At 36.6% G+C, this 23,289-nt stretch overlaps 1 protein-coding gene across 17 annotated transcripts; it reads right to left on the bottom strand.

Annotated features, from left to right (window-relative positions):
- Nucleotides 1-15,459: 15,459 nt before the first annotated feature.
- Nucleotides 15,460-19,395, bottom strand: LOC108944123 (uncharacterized). Of its 17 annotated transcripts, none has more exons than XM_070192154.1 (6): nt 18,201-19,374; nt 18,036-18,095; nt 17,567-17,620; nt 16,981-17,040; nt 16,647-16,894; nt 15,460-15,930 (listed from the first exon to the last, which is right to left on the bottom strand). In XM_070192154.1, exons 2-6 carry the CDS (start codon nt 18,061-18,063, stop codon nt 15,853-15,855), a joined length of 468 nt encoding a protein of 155 aa, XP_070048255.1. In that variant the 5' UTR covers nt 18,064-18,095; nt 18,201-19,374; the 3' UTR covers nt 15,460-15,852. The 17 variants fall into 17 exon arrangements, with proteins under 17 accessions (XP_070048255.1, XP_070048274.1, XP_070048268.1 ...); XM_070192173.1 differs by lacking the exons at nt 18,036-18,095; nt 18,201-19,374 and adding exons at nt 17,244-17,357; nt 17,770-17,997 and having other exon boundaries at nt 16,981-17,157; nt 17,507-17,683; XM_070192167.1 differs by lacking the exons at nt 18,036-18,095; nt 18,201-19,374 and adding exons at nt 17,304-17,420; nt 17,770-17,995 and having other exon boundaries at nt 16,981-17,157; nt 17,507-17,683.
- Between the last annotated feature and the right edge of the window lie 3,894 nt (nt 19,396-23,289).

Below are 23,289 nucleotides of genomic sequence, written 5' to 3'. Positions count from 1 at the left end.
TGTAAGGCGATGGTAAGCAGAGATAAATAAATGAGAGAGGTCGGTTGGTGAAAACCTTTCAGGGCACTGTTGGTCAAAGGTGAGCTGTGATTTGATGCAAATGATTAGCACAAAGAGGCCAACTTCAAAGACAAAAGGGAACAACAAGTAGAAAGGGTAGATTGGCTGGATAGATTTCGCTGCTCAGTCCAAAATGCATGTCATGATCATTAAAGTTTGGCTACCATATTCAAAGGAGCCCATTCTTTCTTTCTCTCCCCGTAAAGTGGCATTTTAAGTTAAATACTATTCTTTCTCACTTTTACATCGCGTCATTTTGTCCATTTGCATTATTATTTTTGAGCCAGTCTTTTTTAAAACAAAAGAGAAATGATTTCAAAATCTGTTACCAACTTTCTAACTATACAAAGCGAGTTCTATCCTAGCACATCAAAGAATATATACCAAGGAAGCAACATGCACAATAAATTGTTGAGGTTAAACATGATCTGAGGGTTCATGCAGATGGAAGTTCCAAAGAGAAAATTTTGCTGGTCTATTTCGTTTGAAGCCAACAAAGAAAGGGCCACAAAATTGGTCACTGTTTGCTCGTCTATTTTGTACGCGACATTGACAAAGGCACAAATCCAATTGTGATTTCCTTTGATAAGCCGAACAAAGTGTTTCGAAGAAATCTAAAATGTCACTTAGCAAGACTTGCTTCATGGGAAAATCTGATAGCACCACAGACACAAACTGATATCGGGTGCAAGATAATCAAGTTTGATTTTTAAAGGTAAAAAACCCGCCAAAGTGAAGACTTGCTTTCTAGACAAGGTTCAGCAACACCTTAGACATTCGGGTACGAAACAGTTTGGGGCAACGATGGAAAGCCAAGATTTCCAGAAAGCAATACAGAGTATCTGAGCAACTCGGTATCGCACTGAAAGAATCAGTTCTTCTTCAGCAAGGTGGGCGCAAATTCAAACTACTCAGGGTATCAAGGACACAAACCAACCACCACTGTTAAACTCACAAATCTTGCTTTGTTTGAAGCAGGAAACAAAGTAGCATAGAAATGAAGTTCTCAAAGTACGAATGTCACCAAAGGTAAGTTCTTCAAAGTCTCTGCTTTTTCTTTCTAGGTATGCCCATAATTACATCACTAGCTACTTCATTTTCCAGCATAAGGTACATAGTACTTAGTTGAGATTCCATTTTGATATAGGTCACACCACTCCCATGTTCAGTATTGGGTACACCAATTCCTAGCTGTATTTTCCAACATAAGGTATACTAATATTTAGTGAGGTTCTATTTTCATACAAGGTATCCTATCCCTTAGTTACCTTCTCTCTAAGTGATACAGGGCGCCAACCCTTGGTTAAATTTTCTCAGTGATACAGGGTGCCACCCCTCATATTCTATCTCAGTCATATAGGGTGCCAACCCCTGGTTATATTCATTCTCATTGATATAGGGCGTCAACCCCTAATTATATTCTCTCTTAGTGATACAGGGCGCCAACCCCTTGTTACATTCTTTCTCTGTGATACAAGGCACCAACCCCTGGTTACATTCTTTCTCTGTGATACAGGGCACCAACCCCAGGTTACATTCCCTCCGAGTCTTTCAACCTCAGTAGTAGGAAACGCACTTCCTAGTTTGAGTCATTCCAATAGGAGATGCACTTCCTAATCGGAACTATCAACCCTAGGAGATACACTTCCTAGTACAAATCTTTCAACCTCACTCGTAGGATACGCACTTCCTAGTTTGAGTTATTTCAATAGGAGACGCACTTCCTAATCTAAACCACCAGTCCTAGGAGACGCATGTCCTAGTCCAAGTCTTTCAACCTCATTCGTAGGAGACGCACTTCCTAGTATGAGTCATTCTAATAAGAGACACACTTCCTAATCCAAACCACCAATCCTAGGAGACACATTTCCTAGTCTAAGTCTTTCAACCTCACTCTTAGGAGACATACTTCCTAGTTTGAGTCATTTCAATAGGAGACGCACTTCCTAATCTGAACCACCAATCCTAGGAGATACATTTCCTAGTCTTTCAACATCACTCATAGGAGACACATTTCCTAGTTTGAGTAATTCTAATAGGAGACACACTTCCTAATCCAAACCATAAATCCTAGGAGACTCACTTCCTAGTCCAAGTATTTCAACCGCATTCGTAGGAGACACACTACCTAATTTGAGTCATTCAAATAGGAGACGCACTTCCTAATCCGAACCACCAATCCTAGGAGACACACTTCCTAGTCCAAGTCTTTCAACCTTACTCATAGGAGACACACGTCCTAGTTTGCGTCATTCCAATAGGAGACACACTTCCTAATCTGAACCACCAATCCTAGGAGACGCACTTCCTAGTCTAAGTCATTCTAATAGGAGACACACTTCCTAATCCGAACCACCAATCCTAGGAGATGCACATCCTATTCCGAGTCTTTCAACCTCATTCGTAGGAGATGCACTTCCTAGTTTGAGTCATTCCAATAGGAAACGCACTTCCTAATCCAAACCACAAATCCTAGGAGACGCGCTTCCTAGTCCAAGTCTTTCAACCTCACTCGTAGGAGACGCACTTCCTAGTTTGAGTTATTCCAATAGGAGACACACTTCCTAATCTAAACCACCAATCCTAGGAGACGCATGTCCTAGTCCAAGTCTTTCAACCTCATTCGTAGGAGACACACTTCCTAGTTTGAGTCATTCTAATAGGAGACACACTTCCTAATCCAAACCACCAATCCTAGGAGACACACTTCCTAGTCTAAGTCTTTCAACCTCACTCGTAGGTCACACACTTCCTAGTTTGAGTCATTCCAATAGGAGACACACTTCCTAATCTAAACCACCAATCCTAGGAAATGCACTTCCTAGTCTTTCAACCTCACTCGTAGGAGACGCACTTCCTTATTTGAGTCATTCTAATAGGAGACCCACTTCCTAATCCAAACCACCAATCCTAGGAGACTCACTTCCTAGTCCAAGTCTTTCAACCTCATTCGTAGAAGACACACTTCCTAATTTGAGTCATTCCAATATGAGACGCACTTCCTAATCTCAACCACCAATCCTAGGAGAAGCACTTCCTAGTCTTTCAACCTCACTCGTAGGAGACGCACTTCCTTATTTGAGTCATTCTAATAGGAGACCCACTTCCTAATCCAAACCACCAATCCTAGGAGACACACTTCCTAGTCCAAGTCTTTCAACCTCACTCGAAGGAGACACACCTCCTAGTTTGAGTCATTACAATAGGAGACACACTTCCTAATCTGATCCACCAATCCTAGGAGATGCATGTCCTAGTCCAAGTCTTTCAACCTCATTCATAGGAGATGCACTTCCTAGTTTGAGTCATTCCAATAGTCGAAGCACTTCCTAATCCAAAACACCAATCCTAGGAGACGCAGTTCCTAGTCCAAGTCCTTCAACCTTACTCGTAGGAGATGCACTTCCTAGTTTGAGTCATTCCAATAGGAGACACACTTCCTAATCTAAACCACCAATCATAGGAGACGCACTTCCTAGTCCAAGTCTTTCAACCTCACTCATGGGAGACACACTTCCTAGTTTGAGTCATTCCAATAGGAGACGCACTTCCCAATCTGAACCTTTATTCCTAGGAGATGCACTTCCTAGTCCGACTCCTTCAACCTCACTCGTAGGATACACACTTCCTAGCTTGAGTCAACAGGTTTCATTCTAATAGGAGATGCACTTCCTAATATGAGTCATCAATCCAAGGAGACGCAATTCCTAATTCGAGTCCTCCAATCTCAGTGTCATTCCAATGCTACCCATGGGAGACGCACCTCCTAAGTCTAAGTTTTATCAATGTTACACCTAAGATAAGAACATCTTTTTCAGAGCCTTTAGTTTCATTTTTGCATCTTTCAAATAAAATAAGTTGATTTGCAGCTTTACTCAATAACTCACAAAATTTTCTCAGTGCCAAACTCAGGCAGAAAATTGTTTGTCTTTGATGGCTTTGCAAGCCCCATCATAGAACACATGTGACGATTAAAGCTTGCAATTTCATTCTCTCGTCCGAAGAAAGAAGTCATTCAATCTCCATTTTCTTTTATTTTCAGCATGAGTCACTACTATTCATACCTCCCATTTTCATTGCTTAACCCAGGTAGAACCTTTTTGCCTAGGGGGATCCAACTCATAGTTCCCGATAGAAGTACTCTTCGCTCAGGCTATTTTACGTAGCTTAACCCAGGTAGAACCCTTTTGCCTAGGGGGATCCAACTCATATTTTCGAGTAGAAGTACTCTTCACTCAGGATGTTTTATGTAACTTAACCCAGGTAGAACCTTTTCGCCTAGGGGGATCCAGCTCATAGTTCCGGGTAGAAGTATTCGTTACTTAGGATGTTTTACGTAGCTTAACTCAGATAGAACCATTTCACCTAGAGGGATCCAGCTCATAGTTCCGGGTAGAAGTACTCTTCACTCAGGTTATTTTTCGTAGCTTAACTCAGGTAGAACCTTTTTGCCTAGGAGGAACCAGCTCATAGTTCCGGGTAAAAGTACTTTTCTCTCAGGTTGTTTTACGTAGCTTAACTCAGGTAGAACCGTTTCACCTAGTGGGATCCAGCTCATAGTTCTGGGTAGAAGTACTCTTCACTCAGGTTGTTTTTCATAGCTTAACTCAGGTAGAACCATTTCGCCTAGGGGAAACCAGCTCATAGTTCTGGGTAGAAGTACTCTTCGCTCAGGTGTTTTATGTAACTTAACTCAGGTAGAACCGTTTTGCCTAGGGGGATCCAGCTCATAGTTCCGGGTAGAAGTACTCCTCGGTCAAGGTGTTTTACGTAGCTTAACTCATGTAGAACCGTTTCTCCTAAGGGGATCCAGCTCATAGTTCCAGGTAGAAGTACTTTTCGCTCAGATTGTTTTACATAGCTTAACTCAAGTAGAACTGTTTCTCCTACGGGGATCCAGCTCATAGTTCCGGGTAGAAGTACTCTTCGCTCAGGTTGTTTTACGTAGCTTAACTCAGGTAGAACCGTTTCGCCTAGAGGGATCCAGCTCATAGTTCCGGGTAGAAGTACACTTCACTCTTGTTATTTTTAGTAGCTTAACTCAAGTAGAACTATTTCGCCTAGGGGGATCCAGCTCATAGTTTCGGGTAGACGTACTCTTCACTCAGGGTATTTTGCATAGCTTAACTCAGGTAGAACCATTGCGCCTAGGGGGGATCTAGATCATAGTTCCAGGTAGAAGTATTCTTCGCTCAGGTTGGTTTTACGTAGCATAACCCAGGTAAAACCTTTTCGCCTAAGGGGATCCAGCTCATATTCCGGGTAGAAGTACTCTTCGCTCAGGCTGTTTTACGTAGCTTAACCCAGGTAAAACCTTTTCGCCTAAGGGGATCCAGCTCATATTCCGGGTAGAAGTACTCTTCGCTCAGGCTGTTTTACATAGCTTAACATAGGTAGAACCTTTTCACCTAGGGGGATCGAGCTCACATTCCGGATAGAAGTACTCTTTTCTTAGGTTGTTTTACGTATCTTAACGTAGGTAGAACTTTTTCTTCTAGGGGGATCCAACTCATATTTCCGGGTAGAAGTACTCTTCGCTCATGTTGTTTTTACGTAGCTTAACTCAGGTAGAACCTTTTCGCCTAGAGGGTCCAGCTCATATTTTCGGGTAGAAGTATCCTTGGCTCTGGCTCGTTTACGTATCTTAACCTGGGTAGAACCTTTTTTCATAGGGGGATCCGGCTCATATTTCCGGGTAGAAGTATCCTTCGCTCAGGCTCTTTTACGTAGCTTAACCTGGGTAGAACCTTGTCACCTAGGGGGTTTTATCTCATAGTTCCGGGTAGAGATACTCTTCGCTCAGGCCAGTTTTTGTAGCTTAACCCAGGTAGAACCTTTTCGCCTAGGGGGATCCAGCTCATATTTTCGGGTAGAAGTACTCTTCGTAGTTTCACACAGGTAGAACCTTTTCGCCCAGGGGATTAAATATTTTACTAGTAATACATGGTACCAACCCCTGGTTATATTCATTCTCAGTAATACAGGCTATCAACCCCTGGTTACATTCCTTATTAGTAATACATGGTATCAACCCCTGCTTACATTCCTTCTCAGTAATACATGGTACTAACCACCGGTTACATTTCCTTTTAGTGATACAGGGTACCAACCCCTGATTACATTTCCTTTCAGTAATACAGGGTACCAACCCCTAGTTACTTTTCTTTCAGTAATATAGGGTACCAACCCCTGCTTACATTCCTTCTCAGTAATACAGGGTGCCAGCCCCTGGTTACATTTCCTTTTAGTAATATAGGGTACACCACTCCCTAGTGGATTTGAGCTTAAAAGCAGGGTATACCACTCCCTAATATCTTTGTTAATATAGGGTACGCCATTCCCTAGTTGTATTTTCCAACATAAGGTAAACCAATCCTTAGTTGAGACATCATTTTGACAAGAAAGGTACACCATTCCAAAAAAGAAAAAAAAAAAAGAAAACAAATCATTATCATGTTTTCCCCGGGTACACCATTCCCGACATTTTATTGCTTTCAATAAAGAAGTAGTTTAGATTTTTGTTACAATAACTCACGAAATTTTTCTATTACAAACTGGGGCAGAAAATTTTTGTTCGTTTGTTTGTTTTGGTATCTGAGCAGGTTTTACTTCGAGGCACAGGGTTCAAGATGACTAAAAGAAGAATTCTCAATCCATAATAAAGAAGAGAAAAAGGAAAAGAAGTGAATTCAAATGCAGAAGCAGATGGAAAGGATATGGATTGCTCAAGCCATGACTTAAGTTGCGAGCTTTACATTACCCATTTTGATCAGAAGAAGCCATAGAAGAATGAAGTAGCACATGCAGCTAGCAAGCATCAAGGTTCAGATCAAAATTTGCATGAAGAACCAGTCAAGACTCAAGATCAAGGTTTTTGAAGACTTATATATATGTATCTTGTAACGCATAGCTGATAGGATTATTTAGTTTCTTTTAATTTTGATGTAATAACATGACTACAAACCGGAGCCTCGACAGAACCTCATTCGACTCTCCAAACTCGGCATTTTATCCTTTTTCTTGAACTACACGTGACCTGATTTTCTTATAACCCGGGATATGTAGGTTGTCCAAAATCAGGACTCGATTGCACTCTTTCACTCTTTTCTCTTATTTCTTCCCTTTTAATAATGATATGGTAAAAAATCGATTGCATAGCTCACTTGTTCTTTGCCTGAAAACTTTTCATGTTTCCAAGCAAAGAGGGGCATGCTGTGAGCACCTAATTTTTTACCATATTTGAGTTTTCATCACTTTTTTGTATTTAATATTTTCTAGTTTTAATCTTGATATTTTAACTTTTATATTATTTTATTAGTAAGCTTTATTAGAGAATATGTAATATTTTTAACAAAGTCTATTACATAAAGGGAGAAAGAATTTATTTTAAATCACGGACCAAATCTAATAAAATTACTTTCTTCTTTTCCTATACTATTTTCTTTTCCTATCACCCACCTACTATACTATTCACTTGTCACATCCTACTCCCCTTTCCCATCATTCATTTTTAACACTCCTCCTCTCATATTTTCTTATTATATGTACACACGTAAGGAAGAAACGAAGACATGAAAAGCAGAGAGGGAAGATAGATCTGAAAAAGATAGAAAAACAAGAGGAAAAAAACTCCTTCTCTTTCACCATAAAAAACAGCCGCAAAATACCGGCGAAAACCAGTCCGAAACAGTCCTAAAAATCAGCCTTTAACCACCTAAAATCTCCATTAAAATCAGCAGTTATCTCCATGAAACCCAGATCTAAAACACCTCCAGGTTCTTCCGTTTAGTCACCAATCTTCCTCCGTCATTCATGGGTTGATAACGTAGAGCCAAGTTTTGTTCGAGATTTTTGTTTGAGTTCTAAGTTTGAGGTTTTCGTTTTGCTTTCCCGTCGTCGCTCTCTTCGTTGTACACCCAGTGATATTTCAATAGATATTAAACCTTCTATTCATTCAAGGTTACACTTTAACTCTATTCTTTCCTTGATTTTCAAATCTTGTTTCACGGATGTTGGATTTATTTGTTGATTTCTATTATGTTTTGTTTTACTACTTATGCAATGATATATTTGGCTTTTTTTTATGATACTCTCTTGAATTTAATTGATCAGTTTATATTTAAATTTTTATTTTTATTTGTTCGAATTACTTGGTTGAGCTATCTGTTGAATTGGTACAATTGAAAATACTTTAAAATGTGTTTGTTTGTTAATAATGAAATCTGAGGACGAAGTGTGGAGTCAAATTTGTTTTCTTTTATAAATTGAAGGTTTAAGTTTCAAATAGTTTGTAACGTAGACCATGAAGGGATAATTGGGTTAAATTCATTAAAGGAATATGGACAGTGGGTAGGTTAGCTTAGAAAAGAAATTTTGTTTTTCTTTAAATTATTTCGTCATGTCTTATTATACGTTTAGGTCGTAGGAGTACCCATTTCATTTTTCTTTCAGTTGATTTATCTTTCTTTAATGAACATTTCTCATAACTTAAATGTATCATTTGGCCTTTTTCATGTAAACTAAATAAAATTCGTAACTTTGGACCTTCACAATAATCTCAAACTTAGAAAGAATTAATTCATGAACATCGCTAGTATGCTTTAGGCGCATATTAATAAATAAATTATCATGATTATGTACATGTTCGTGTGACATAGTTATGATTTTCAAAATTAAAAACCGAAGTATGCGTTCGTGCAACTTTGGGCAAAACAATCGAGTATAATAAAATGTTATTAATTGTATTCACGTACGTGTGACATGATTGTGGCACAATAAACAAAATGGATTCACACACGTGATTCGTTCCAAAGATAATACCATATTTTAATGATTAAAAGCATATAGATAAAACATGAAAACCAACAAATCACAGTTTATCCAAAAATAATATAAGCCAAATATAGTCAATAAAGCGACCGAGCTAGAATCACGAGACTCGGGGAATGCCTTACACCTTCTCCCCGGTCAACAGAATTCCTTACCCGGACTTTATTTTTGCAGACCAATAATAATAGAGTCAAACCTTCCTTTGACTGGGGATTCAAATAAAAGGTGACATCGAACACCCAAAAACTCAATTCCAAGTGGCGAGTCTGTAAATAAAATAATCTCTACTCAAGTTTGTCACTTTAATTGAAAAAATTCTTTAACCCACAATAATTCATATACATTTATATTTTGTGGGGGGTAAAAAGGGGTGTGACACATACTGTATGTGATGCAACTTAGTGAAATCTTCGTGTACTCACAATCTAAATATACTCAATCACTAAGTACTATATATGGCCAATCCAACCCAGGGAAGATCCATCCCTCCAATATATATACACATCAACTGACAGTCAGTCACTTAGTACTACAGAAGGCCAATCCAGCCCAGGGGAAGATCCTTCCCCAAATATCAATAATTCAGACAAGATCCATTTCCAAGAAAAATTCATCCCTCAATATAAATGCTTCGGGCAAGATCCATGTCTAGAAAAAATTCATCCCTCAATATAAATTCTTCGGGCAAGATCCATGCCCAGGGAAGATCCATCCCTCAATATATATATCTATGGCAAGATCCATGCCCAAGGAAGATCTATCCCATATATATATATATATATATATATATATATATATATATATATATATATATATATATATATATATATATATATATATATATCAACTGCGCTCACTATGGGAGGTGCAAACTCCGGAGAGGCTCCTTCAGCTCAAGCGCTATACTAGCCAAATCCAAGAATAAATAAATAAACATAAATATCACTTAGAATCTCCAGTCTCTCGGGCTCTCAATGACACAAAAATCCACCTCACATAATGATATGATGTATTAATAAATGACAACAGAGACTGAGATATGATATACAAGTGGCAGATGTGACTGAGTACAAAATTATATTTTAAACAAATAGTTCAACATCAATACGACCCATGTTGGACCCAAAATATATCGGCGTGTAGCCTATACATGATCTTTAATATGAGTCTCAGCTCAATTTCTCTAACACGTGGAGGATATGCGGATAATGATATTTATTTAATTATGGAACTCCACAGAATCAATTAAGTCACAATTCCTATGATGCACGCCCACACGCCCATCACCTAGAATGTGTGTCATCTCCAAACAATTCATACAACACGTACTTCAGGGATTCATACCCTCAGAACAAAGTTTAGAAGTGTTACTTACCTCAAACCGTGCAATTTCTTTATTCTGCAATGCCTTTGCCTCGCGAATCGGCCTCTAAATGCCTCGAATCTAGACACAAATAATTTGATTCAGTCAAAATAAATTATAGGAATGAATTCCATATGAAATACAATTTTTCCAATAAAATCCGAAATTACACCCAAAAATCGCCCGTGGGGCCCACATCTCGGAACCTGACAAAAGTTATAAAATCCGAAATTTCATTCAACCACGAGTCTAACCATACCAATTTTACCAAATTCTGATATCAACTCGACCCTCAAATCTTCAAATTAAACCAAGAGAGTTTTGTAAATTTTTCAACTTAAATCACCAATTAAATGTTAAAATCAACCATGGATTCGGGTAATTTGACCAATATTGAGTTAAGAACACTTACTCCATTGTTTTCCTTAAACATCTCCCGAACATTGCTTCTTCTCGAGCTCCAATTCGTCCAAAATGGAAAATGGGACGAAGTCCTATTTTCAGAACTTAAACTTTCTGCCCAGCGATTACTTCTTCGTGTTCATGGCCCTGCGAAGCACAAAAATGCTGCCATATTTTTCTCCTTAGCATTCACAACCTCCTCATCGCATTCGCGAAGCCTTCCGACCTATGCCCTTCGCGTTCGCGAGCGAAGAGCGGCGTTCGCGAAGGCTTAACGCCAGGCATGCCCCCAACTCCCCTTCCTCTTTGCGTTCGCATTCGCGTAGGCTTCCCCAACCTCTTCTTAGTGTTCGTGTCTTTTTTATCGCGTTCACGATGGGAAAATTACAGCAGCCCACAATTCCTTCTTCGTGAACGCATGAGACCCTTCACGTTCGCGAAGAACAACACCAGACACCAGTTCCAGCAGTTGCAAAACAAGGAAAAATGATCTGAAACCGTCCCGGAACTCACCCGAGGCCCCCGAGACCTCAACCAAATACACCAAAAAGTCCTAAAATATCATATAAACTTAGTCGAAACCTCAAATCACATCAAATAATACTAAAATAATGAATCATACCCCAATTCAACCTTAATGAAACTAAAAATTTCCAACGTCTACATTTGACGTCGAAACCTATCAAATCAAGTCCGATTGACCTCAAATTTTGCACACAAGTCATAAATGACATAACGGAGCTATGCAAATTTTCAGATTTGGATTTTGACTCCGATATCAAAACACCAACTCCCCGGTCAAACTTCCAAACTTAAATTTCTATTTTAGTCATTTTAAGCCTAATTTAGCTATGGGTTTTTAAATAATTTTTCAGACATGCTCCTAAGTCCAAAATCACCATACGGAGCTATTTAATCATCATAACTTTATTCCTGGGTCGTTTACAGATAAGTCGACATCTTAAGCTTTAAACCTTGGAACTAAGTGTTCCAATTCATTCCAAAACCTCACCGGACCCGAACCAATCACCCCGGCAAGTCACATAACAACTGTAAATCATAAATTGAGCAGTAAATAAGAGAACATGGTAATAATACTCAAAACGACCGGTTGGATTGTTACAGGACCCGACCACCTAGAATTTAGTATTCTAGGAAGAGATTCCACCTCGAATTAAACAAGAGAACTGCTTTACCTGGTGCAAACTCACGATGCATAATGTGCCTGTCATTCCATCTCTTTGTCTTCTCCTTATAAAATTTTGCATTCTCATATACATGCAAATGAAACTCCTCAATCTCAACTTTCTTTTCAAGACCACTAAAATTCACATTAGGACTAATTTCGATTATACCATATAAATCATGCACAAATCCTCATAATGCTTGGGACTTATAAGCACCTTGAACATATTAAAAGTGACTTCATCATCATGCACTCTCATCTTCATCTTACCTTCCTTCACATTAATAATTACCCCACTAGTAGCCAAGAATGGTCACTCCAAAATAACAGGCACTTCCTCATCTGCCTTGTTGTCAAGAATAATAAAGTCGAAAAGAAAATGAACTTCCCCACTTGTACTAGCACATCCTAAATAATCCCTTCTAGCATTGCCAATGACCTACTGCTAATTGTAAAGTGATCGTAGTAGGTTTAGGGGCTCCAAATTCGAGTTGCTTGGAAGCTGATAAATGCATCAAATTAATACTTGCCCCCAAATCACACAGGTCTCTACCAACCTCATGTTTCCTAAAGGCTAAGGGGATTGTAAAATATCCAGGATCTGTCAGCTTTGGAGGAAGCTTATGCTACACTATATTACTGCACTCCTTAGTAAGTGTAACTGCTTTAAATTTTTGTATGTATCTGCTTGTTAGCCACAATATTTTTAAGATACTTGGCATATTTAGGCACTTTCTGTAACACTTCCACTAAAGGCAAATTCACACGTATTTGGATCAAAATATCTAAAAACCTCCTATACTTGGCATTGTCTTTTAACTTCTGCAGTCTTTGTGGGAAAGGCGATGGTGGCCTTGCATCTATCTCTCTCTTTTGTTTATCATCGATCTTTTCTGTTTCCTTCACTAGCTTAGCCACCAGCTCTCTTTCAGGTACAGAATTTATAGAGGGCAGATCCTCCAGTTATCTCCCAATTCTTAGTGTAATTTCTTTCACTTGTTCTATGGGATATTTTTTCAGTATCTCTTGGGAGAGCTCCAACAGGTCTGATATTCTGATTGGATGCTATTTGCACCACTTGCGTCTACAAATTTCTAAAGTCTGTCCTGAGCTGCTGGTTATCAAGTAAAAACATTTTCAACAAATCATTTGTGCTCTCACACATTTAGGTTCATTGGACCCCAACCTTGCTGTCCCACACAATAAATAGATTCCTGATTAAATTGGGCAATGGTCACTCGTGTGATCTTCTTAATAAATCCCACAACATGTATCGATATGTTGTACATGATGCTTTTGATGCACTTTACCCATTGCCATCTTAGTCACATGATTTGTCAAATTATCCATATTTGCCCTCATGGTTGAAATCTTATCTAGCTCAAGTGCGCCTGCTACCCTCTTTTTTATCATTCTTCTCGGTTCTCCATCACCTTGCCAGTTATGATCATTTGAGGTGAAGTTGTTCAATAGTGTTTGAATTTCACTATAAGGTTTCTGCATGCAACTCCCTCCGCAAGCTGAGTCGATATTCAGTTTGGAGGTCTCGTCTAACCCATCAACAAATGTGTGACCTAACACCTCATTGCTCGGATAGTGATGTGAACAATCTTTGAGCAGCTTCTTGTATCTTTTCCAAGCTTGATGAAAAGTCTCGCCATCCTATTGTTGAAACCTAAGTATGTGGCTCCTTAGTGACTTAGTCTTCTCGTGGGGAAAACTTGATTAAATATTTTATTTCTAGATCATCCCATGTGCGAATTAAGTTAGCTGGTTCTTTATGAACCCATTCTTTTTCTTCCCCCAATAGATAAAAAGGAAACAATGTTAGTTGGCATAGTCTTTGGAAACATTCGGATAGTTGTAAGTATCCGTAATTTCCAAAAAGTTCTAAATATTCCTCTGCGGATCTTCATGAGAGAGACCTACAAATTTTCCAGTGGACTGAATTAGTTGCACCATGTATTGCTTTAGCTCAAATGATCAGTAATGTCATGCTTTACAATAGCCTGGGTCATGTTTTCAAGATTAGGCCTTGCTGCCTCGATCACCGATCGCTCATCGTTTTCTGCTATCTCTATTGGTTGTGGTTGGACTATGATGCTTAACTCTGCAGTTCTAACACTTGCTTCAGCCTCCCTCCTTAACTTATGGAAGAGTTTTTAAGATTCAGGATCGTAACGAGGAAGATCATTCAAGCTTCCACTTCTCTAATCAATGGGAACACCTATAGAAGCAGAATAACAAATAAATTAAAAATTGATCAGATAATGAATAAAAGCTTTTTTCAAACAAGTAGTTAATTTCTAAATCCCCGTCAATGGCGCCAAAAATTAACTTGTTGGGGCCAACGCACATGCAAGAATACACGGCTGATAAGTAATAAAGTGAGAAGAAAGTATAGTTCTCACGAGGACTTTTGATCGACCATTGGTTGTTCAATATGTGCAGCAGTCTAAGGGAGGAGACTGGACAGTGGTAAACCGAGCACACCTATCACCTAGCAAAAAGAATGCACCAAAAGTCCCAAAAATCATAGCACTGCTGCACAAAACACCAGTTGTTCTAATGATTTTGATACACCGGGTATGAAGGAGAAGAAAGCAGGGATACATGAACCTAATGTTACACCAATCCAAAATATAGGAGCTTGTGATGCGCAAACTGGGAAACAATCAAAAGGGTGAGATTGGACAGTGGTGACTCGAAATCATACATCACCTAATAAAAACATGGCATCAGGTCATAAAATATAGCCTGTTGGAGCAATTTCTGCAGGTACTTGATGTGATGGTGTAAAGAGCGTTAGCTGCTCTAATTCTTTTGAACCGTTGCATAATGAGAATGAACAAGGTTAGCTACTCTGTACGTAGTATTTGTGTCAGTCAGTCCAAGGTTTGAATCTAGACTGTACAGTGGCAAAATACAGCAGTTGGTGTGAAGGATATGTCTAATGTAAAATCTCTTCAAAAGTTCTTATATCCTGGTATGTTAGCAAGCACAAGTGCATCTAATGTACATAATATTTGAAACTTCATTCTTGCTTAAATTCACTTGTTTCATTGCTATGTTTTTGTTTATTCATAAACCGTAATGACATAAAGAAAAAATTCACATGAGCATTGCAATATTTTTATCATTAAAATAGGATTTTCAATATACTAACCTGTTAAATGATTCAATCTATTGATCACTTGAAGATGGTGACGAAGGCTGATCAAACACTATCTTTGCAAGTTGCCTGTACTTACTCCCTAGCTAATCATATTTACTCTCTAGCCTTTCCAAACGTCCTTTTAATGATTCATTTTCTTTTACAGTAGGATTCAGCTTTTCCAACAATACAGCTTTACTACTTTTCAACTCCTTAACGGTTATCCCACCACCAAATCCAACTACATGACTTTTTTGTTGAGGCCCGAAGCACCTTTATACTACCTCAATATTTGTAAGAGACGATTCATATTGCACGAATTCATTGATTTTATCCTGTAAAATAAAAAATAATTTAATTAAAATAATACAACACAGTAAATAAATAAGGTAAATACAAATTTATCAATAAACATACATATTTCTCATTGGTTTCAGGTTCGACAAGCTTGTTGTTTTTCTTACCATCTTTACCTCCCTTCACATTCAAATAAACAATTCAAAGAAATCTTTGTAACAAAGATGAGGTTTCTTAATAGAATTATAAGATTTACTCACCAATTCACAAATGATCTCCCTAATTGGCTTACTACCCGTACGATGATGCATACTCAACTTAGATCTATTGACTGAGTTTCTTGTACTTGTCTCCTAAATTAACAATATACCGGCAAAATTCTGGTTAGCCACTTAATATAACATGATGTTAATAAATAGCTTGAAATCATACCTTAAATTTTTCAGTAAAAAAATTCTCCTTGACCAGCCATTCCCAACCACTCTTGTCTATCCCATTTGGAACATCTTTTAGAGTATAACGAAATGGCTTAGACTTAATATTCTTGTGCATCGATCCTCTTCAATTGTTCCATAACTTTCTCATATGTTTCAAGACATGATCTAGTTGATTATTTATGTCATCACTGTCAAATTTGTCCTACAATATTTCACAGTGGAATTACAGGAGAGCATAGAAAAACTTGAAAGGCAGTCCTCTCCGGTGGAAGAATTATCTCACGTTCTGAAAAGAGCATTGATCTGGAACAAAACACCTTTTTTTTAGTGTATCTGTTATATTAACTTTGTTTCTTTACACCTTTTGATACATCCAGTTTATGGACTTCAACAATTATCTTGCTTGTGCTGGCTATGATTATTCTGGATCTTATGGTATATTTTCTTCTATGAACAAATCGTTTGAGTTCATATCATTGTACCTGTTTTTTTCTCTCTAGCTGTGACATTGTACATTGTTTTGCAGGGAATAATGGCAATTCTATAAATCCAGCTCAATGTTGTATCTGTTGTTAACCTTGTGATATCCGTCGGTATTGTTGTTGAATTCTGTGTCCATATAACGCATGCCTTCTTGGTTAGTCTTCTATCACAGTGATCTATCTGGTCTACTACTCTTTTTAAAATAATGGGAGAGTAGAGCTCAAATGATGTCTTTCATTTGCTCTTGCCTAGTATTAGCTTTACACATGTTGTATCTATCCCTTGAATGACAGATGAAAAAGATGAACATTTAACTCATGTACGGACGTCTAAAATTAGCAGAGATAGAAAAAGAAGAAGAAATTGAGTTAACATATTGTATTAACAAGTAGAAATGGAGAAGGCAAATCAAGAAAGTAATGCTTAAATCTTTACCGTAACAGCTTCCCACGTGTATTGTAGCTTATATTTTTCGATGTCTGCCCATGAGTGTACATGCAATGGGCACATATTATGATCACAAACCAATATACCTAAGTGTCTCGTAAATGAAGCATGATGCTGCCCAACAACCCTATTGTGGTAGAAAGTGACATGCAACGTTTCTCTAACTTTGAGTCCTCCAACTTTTTTACACATATTCGTTCCTCTCACTTTTTTTACCTTTTCAGATTCACATGGCCCTGCAAATTCTAATTTAACTCAAATATAAAAATAGATCTTGTACAATAACAATGAAACGATCTTATAGCTTGAGATAATAAAATACTTATTTCACTTCTCTGAGTGCACTGCATCTCTTCTTCTTCATGAGGAAAAAGAGTATCACCTTCAAATGTTTAATCAAAACCAGGAGGCACAATATTTCCTCCAACTTTGAGTTCTGCAACATTTTTATATCTATCTGTTCCTCTCACCTTGTTTACCTTTTCAGATTCACAAAGCCCTGAAAATTTCAATTTAAGTCAATTATAAAAATAGTTATTATACAATAACAACAAAAATATCTTATAGCTTGAGATTATAATATACCTATTTCACTCCTCTGAGTGCCCTGCATCTCTTCTTCTTCATGAGGAAAAAGAGTATCACTTTCAAATATTTGGTCAAAACTAGGAGGCGCAACATTTTCACCAACTTTGAGTCCTGCAATATTTTTATACCAATTCGTTCCTCTCGATTTTTTTAACTTTTCAGATTCACAAAGCCCTACAAATTCCAATTTTAGTCAAATATAAAAATAGTTCTTATACAATAATAAGAAAAAAATCGTATAGCTTGAGATAATAAAATACTTATTTCACTTCTCTGATTGCCCTGCAACTCTTCTTCTTCATGAGGAAAAAGAGTATCACCTTCAAATATTTGATCAAAACCAGGAGGCACAACATTATCTCCAGCTTTGAGTCCTGTAATATTTTTACACCAATTCGTTCCTCTCAGTGTTTTTATCTTTTCAGATTCACAAAGCCCTACAAATTCCAATTTAAGTCAAATATAAAAATAGTTCTTATACAATAACAACAAAAAAATCTTACAGCTTGAGATAATAAAATACTTATTTCACTTCTCTGAGTGCCCTGCATTTCTTCTTCTTCATGAGAAAAAAGAGTATCACCTTCAAATGTTTGATTAAAACCAGGAGGCGCAAAATTTTCTCCAACTTTGAATCATGCAACATGTTTACACCAATTCGTTCCTCTCAGTGTTTTTATCTTTTAAGATTCTCAAAGCCCTGCAAATTCCAATTTAAGTCAAATATAAAAATAGCTCTTATACAATAATAACAACAAAAAAATCTTATAACTTGAGATAATAAAATACTTATTTCACTTCTCTGAGTGTTCTGCATCTCTTCTTCTTCATGAGAAAAAAGAGTATCACCTTCAAATATTTGATCAAAATCAAGAGGTGCAAGACTATCATTATGAGTTCATACATTCAGATCAGAAGCTAATACATTAAAAGCTTTAATTTTGCCAATCAAACCTTGTTGTTCAGCCTTTACTCTTACAGAACCCAATGCTCTGAAGCTCTGTCCTCGCCCCTTGCTAAGGTACCAGGTGGAACGTACACATGCTTAATAGTCTTCGAATTTGATTCCATTTTAGACCTCTGATATTTTGATGGATTCATGTAAACATAGCACAAAAGCAATTGAGTAACAGATGTCTATCATGTCAGTTTTATCATATATGAACATATGAAGGTCTTTGAAAGAAGCTAGGAAGTTACATGGCCGTAGACAACAGTAATAAAGATAATTTACAGAAACATGATGCATAGAAACCTGGAGATAAAAAAATATTTAGCAAGTCAGATTCATCATATAAGAACATATAATCAGTTAAGAGAAAATCCACTAATATAGTCTTAGAATCTTTTTCTGAACTTGTAAATCAAATGGAATCCAGTACGAAACTTCCCTCATCATAAGTGGTTGCCTAATTAAATAAAGGAGTTGATAAATATCCAAACCTTCATGAGTTCTTTTTCTTTTCAGTTGTGAAGGATGATCTAACTCCTCTAAATCATCAATAGTTTCTTGCAAAACCTCAAAAGTATCACGAGGTTGAACCTTTCGTACAATATGCCAACCTTTATTGGAAAGATCGTCAACGTAAAAAACTTATGATGCTTGGTTTGCTAATACTAAAGGCTCAGTTATTTTCAGAAATCGCTGGCGGTTAACACTTAAAAAGCCATATACATCTATTTTAACTCCCTTTTCTTGGTCATACACATAAAACCACGTACATCGAAATAAAACTATTATTCCTCCACCAATAAATTGTAATTCTAGTATATCTGTTAGTTCTCCATAGTAATCAATTTTCTTATTCTCTTCATCTGTCTCTCCAACTACAACCACCCCGCAGTTCTGAGTTCTCAAACCTTTATCATAATCTTTCACATGAAACCTATATCCATTAATAAGGTAGTCGCGATGACTTGTCACATATGTCGTGGGACCGCGTGACAATGAGAGCAAATCTTCCATTATTTTACTATCATTGCATTTGTGTAATCATGCAACCTATCAAGATCAAGCACATAGTTTAGCAAATAATATTTACATACTTGGTTTGAAAAATATTAATGTTAATTAGTACTCACATTTTCTTTTAACCAATTAATGAATTGCCTATCAGACTTTTCTTGAGAGTTATCAATTGAAGTTAGTGAAAACTCTCTACAAATAATTAAAGCATAATAACATGTCATTTTAATGGAAAACAAAGAAGAAAAGGTACATAAAATTAAAATTTTAAAACAAGTCATTACTTACTCGAGAAATGGTTGCATTTTATCACAATTCTTCAAAATATAAAAATGTGCTTGCTCCAGTTCATTTTGAATCAAGTTTGTGTGGTTTGTCACCTCTTAAAGCTCTTCCAGGTTGACAAAAAATTGTTAAACCTTCATCAGATTCTATAATACCACCATTATAATTTCGTTCAAGGCGATTAAACTTTGTTTCCATTGTATGTATATACCTTGAACATAAGGTCCTACATTTAGTTGCCAAATATCTCTTTGCAATAGAACCTTCAGCGCAAGCGCTATTACAAATAAATGGTTTCATAAAGTATATATATATATATATCGCTCTATTGGATACATCCATCGATATTTAGAAGGTCCGACAATCTTAGTTTCATTAGCTAAATGAATTGGCAAGTACTCCATGACATCAAAAATTATAGGAGGGAAGACATTTTCTAGCTTGCACACAGTTATTGGGATTAGGGCATCTATCTACTCTAATTCATCCACACTTAAACATTTCGATCCAAGCATGTTGAAAAACAAAGACAACTCAATAAGCAGTTCACACACAGATTTGCATACCATACCCCGTAGAGCAAGTGAGAGTAAATGTTGTAGAAGAACATGGCAATCATGACTTTTTAGACCAAAAATTTTGTGATCTTTAAGGTTGACACACTGGAACTATTTGATGAAAATCCATCTGGGACCTTTAAGTTCTTCAAGAAACTGAAAAATATGTACTTCTCTTCAGGAGATAATGTGTAACATGTTGTTGGTAAGTCATATTTATCCCCAATTTTTATTGGATGCAATTCTTTCCTAATGTTCATTGCTTGCAAATCCAACCGAGTGTTTATGGTGTCTGTGGTTTTTCCTTTGATATATAAGATTGTCCCCAAAATATTATCACATATATTTTTCTCAATGTGCATTACATCTAAGTTATGCCGCAACAAAATAGTTTTTCAATATGGGAGATCAAAGAAAATACTCTTTTTATTCCAATTATCACCCCTACTCTCATGTGATATTTTAATCTTCTTCTTTGGATCCATTGCTAGTTGTAACCCTTCTAAATCAGCCACTTGATCAAGTATATCATCACAAGACAACTGTTTTGGTGGTAATCTTCACTCCTTAGTGCCATCAAATGATACTTTATCATTCCTCCATTTGTGATTAAGAGGAAGAAAGCGTTTATGGCCTATATAGCACTTTTTTTACAATTTTGTAACCTAATTGAGTGAATTTCTTTATTGCGACATGGGCAGGCTAGTTTTCCCTTTGTACTCCTTCCAGAGAAATTTTCATAGGCGGAAAAGTCATTAATGGTCCATAATAAAGATGCATGTAACACAAAGTTTTGTTTAGTTGACACATCAAAGGTCTCCACTCTAAATTCCCACAATTCCTTTAATTCCTCTATCAAAGGCCGGAGGTAAACATCAATAGCGTCTCCAGGACTCTCAGGACCTGAAATAATCATCAACAAAATAAAATTTTCTTTCTTCGTGCATAGCCAAGGTGATAAATTATAAGGAATAAGTACCACAGACCAAATGCTATACAAAGTTTTGTAATTTCCAAATGGTTGAAAACCATCGCTAGCAAGCCCAAGTCGAACATTACGAGGCTCGGATGCAAAATATTGATGAAGTTCATCAAACGTTTTCCAAGCTATTGAATCAGCTGGGTGCCTCATTATTCCATCTTCAACTCTTTTGTCATGGTTCCATCTCATCAGAGAAGATATTTTCGAGGATATAAATAATCTTTGAAGTCTTGGCTTTAGAGGAAAATGACGTAAAATCTTGTATGGTATCTTTTTTTCACTTTTAAATTTGGTTTCCCCACTACATTTATCCTCCTTCCATCTAGATGCACTACAAAATTTTCAAGACTCAAGAGACTTATCATCTTTCCAGTATAACATACAATCATTCTTACATGCATCAATCTTCTTGTAAGAAAGCCCTAGGTACCGAATTACCTTCTTTGCTTCGTAATATGAATCTGGCAAGTTTGATCCATCCGGCAATAAATCTTCTTTCAAGAGCTTCAACAACATTGTAAATGACGCATTACTCCAATTACCAATACATTTGATATGAAGCAATCTTACCAAAGTAGAAATTTTAGAAACTTTTGAATCTTGATACAATGGTTTCTCAAAATCTTTTAAGATCCTATAGAATTTTTTTGCTTCAATATTTGGTTCCTCCTCAGACAGCCCATCAACATCATTGTTCATATTGTCTCCTTTAAAAGTGAGATATAAATCTCTTAAAATTTCATGTATTTCATCCTCACCATCACCCTCTTCAATGATATTATCATCTACAAATTCATAATCTGACGAGGACTCATCTAATCTCTCCCCATGGTGATACCAAAGGGTATAATTTTGGACTATTCCGTGCACTGTTAAATGTGACCTAACCAGCTCACGTGTTCCTGAAATTGTATTACAACATTTGACGCATGGACAACGTATTTCACGTGTTTCTCCTAATCTTTTAAAAGCATAATCCAGAAAATTCTCCACTCCAAGTATGTAAGCGTTATCAAGTCGATCATGAATAAGTTTCATTCATTGCTTATCAGCTGGTGCATACACAAAATTAATAAACATATATACTCAACCAAAAAATATTAGTTTAGCAATGAATAAGAAATGAACATAAGAGAATAAAAACATATTAGTCACCTTTACTAATGAATATTAGTCAATCTGAAGATTATTTTTATAATACGTTTGAACAATTACTCACATCCACCATTTCACTGGCCTATAGCCCAACTAACAACCTTAATTTTTACAATAAAGGATGAATAAATATATTAAATTTTTAGTACTTATGAAAATTGAGAATATTTTTTTGTAACGATTTTATAAATAAGCTACAAATCAGGAAAACTAAAAAAAGATTATTCTGTATTGATGCTCTTATAGTGTGGTTGTTGATTAAGAAAATATTACCTTAAATTACCTTGAATCTAATCTTGGTATAGAAACTATAGAATGCTCTATCTTTTATTTGTTCTCTTAAGGCAGTACACTCCATCTCTACAACTTCTAACAAATAAAATTCTATATCCACTACCCCTTAGTAAATGATCATAACTAGACAATACAGAGAACCTTTGTAAGAGTAAATGTATCAACATCAAAACTATCAAAGATCTATAGTCAGTATACATCTATAACAAAAGTGTTAGTGTTATCTAATAGAGGAGAGGAAATAATCATGCTAAAACTAGACTATCTACAACAAACTAATAAACAACCTGACAGAAATGATAATAATCATGCTAAAACTAGACTATCTAAAACAAAGTTCTCACATAAACATGTATTCAACTTTAATGATTAAATTATTGGTAATTCAGCGTGAAGAACATTATTGTGACATCATAAAATATATATTGAAGCTCACCTTATATAACACAAGTTGTATGTTTAATAAAGATAAAGATCAAAATTTTGCAAATGAAGTACGTCTCAAGATTCTCTTTTCCATTTATCCAAGCCTTTTATCTTTAACAAGCAGAGAACCATAGAAGATCTATTGTAGAGGAGGACCAGAAAGACAGAAGGAACTCAAATTCACAAATTAACCACATCGCTCACTTAGAGAAATATAATACATAATAGCATTATACTAGCAGCATAAAGGACATAAAATCCTTTCGGAGAATGGAAGAAGGGGTCTCTCAACAATAACTCTACCATATAAAAGATGATCCAGCTAAACCTCAAAGTTATAATTTATTGGGAAGACAAGAATTGAATTTGAACAGCCAC

This window comes from Nicotiana tomentosiformis, chromosome 1 (assembly GCF_000390325.3).
Source record: "Nicotiana tomentosiformis chromosome 1, ASM39032v3, whole genome shotgun sequence".
Lineage (NCBI taxonomy): Eukaryota > Viridiplantae > Streptophyta > Magnoliopsida > Solanales > Solanaceae > Nicotiana > Nicotiana tomentosiformis.
This window is presented reverse-complemented; position numbering and strand designations above follow the sequence as displayed.

What these genes read in the sequence shown, in the direction of transcription:
- LOC108944123 (XM_070192144.1), bottom strand. Translation starts at nt 18,063, where the DNA reads ATGCAGAACACTCAGAGAAGTGAAATAA. An exon ending in CAATCAGAGAAGTGAAATAA is followed by an intron (nt 16,895 to 17,506) that starts GTATTTTATTAT and finishes TAGAATTTGCAG; the next exon opens with GGCCATGTGAATCTGAAAAG. An exon ending in ACACGTGGGAAGCTGTTACG is followed by an intron (nt 15,931 to 16,646) that starts GTAAAGATTTAA and finishes GAAATATTGTAG; the next exon opens with GACAAATTTGACAGTGATGA.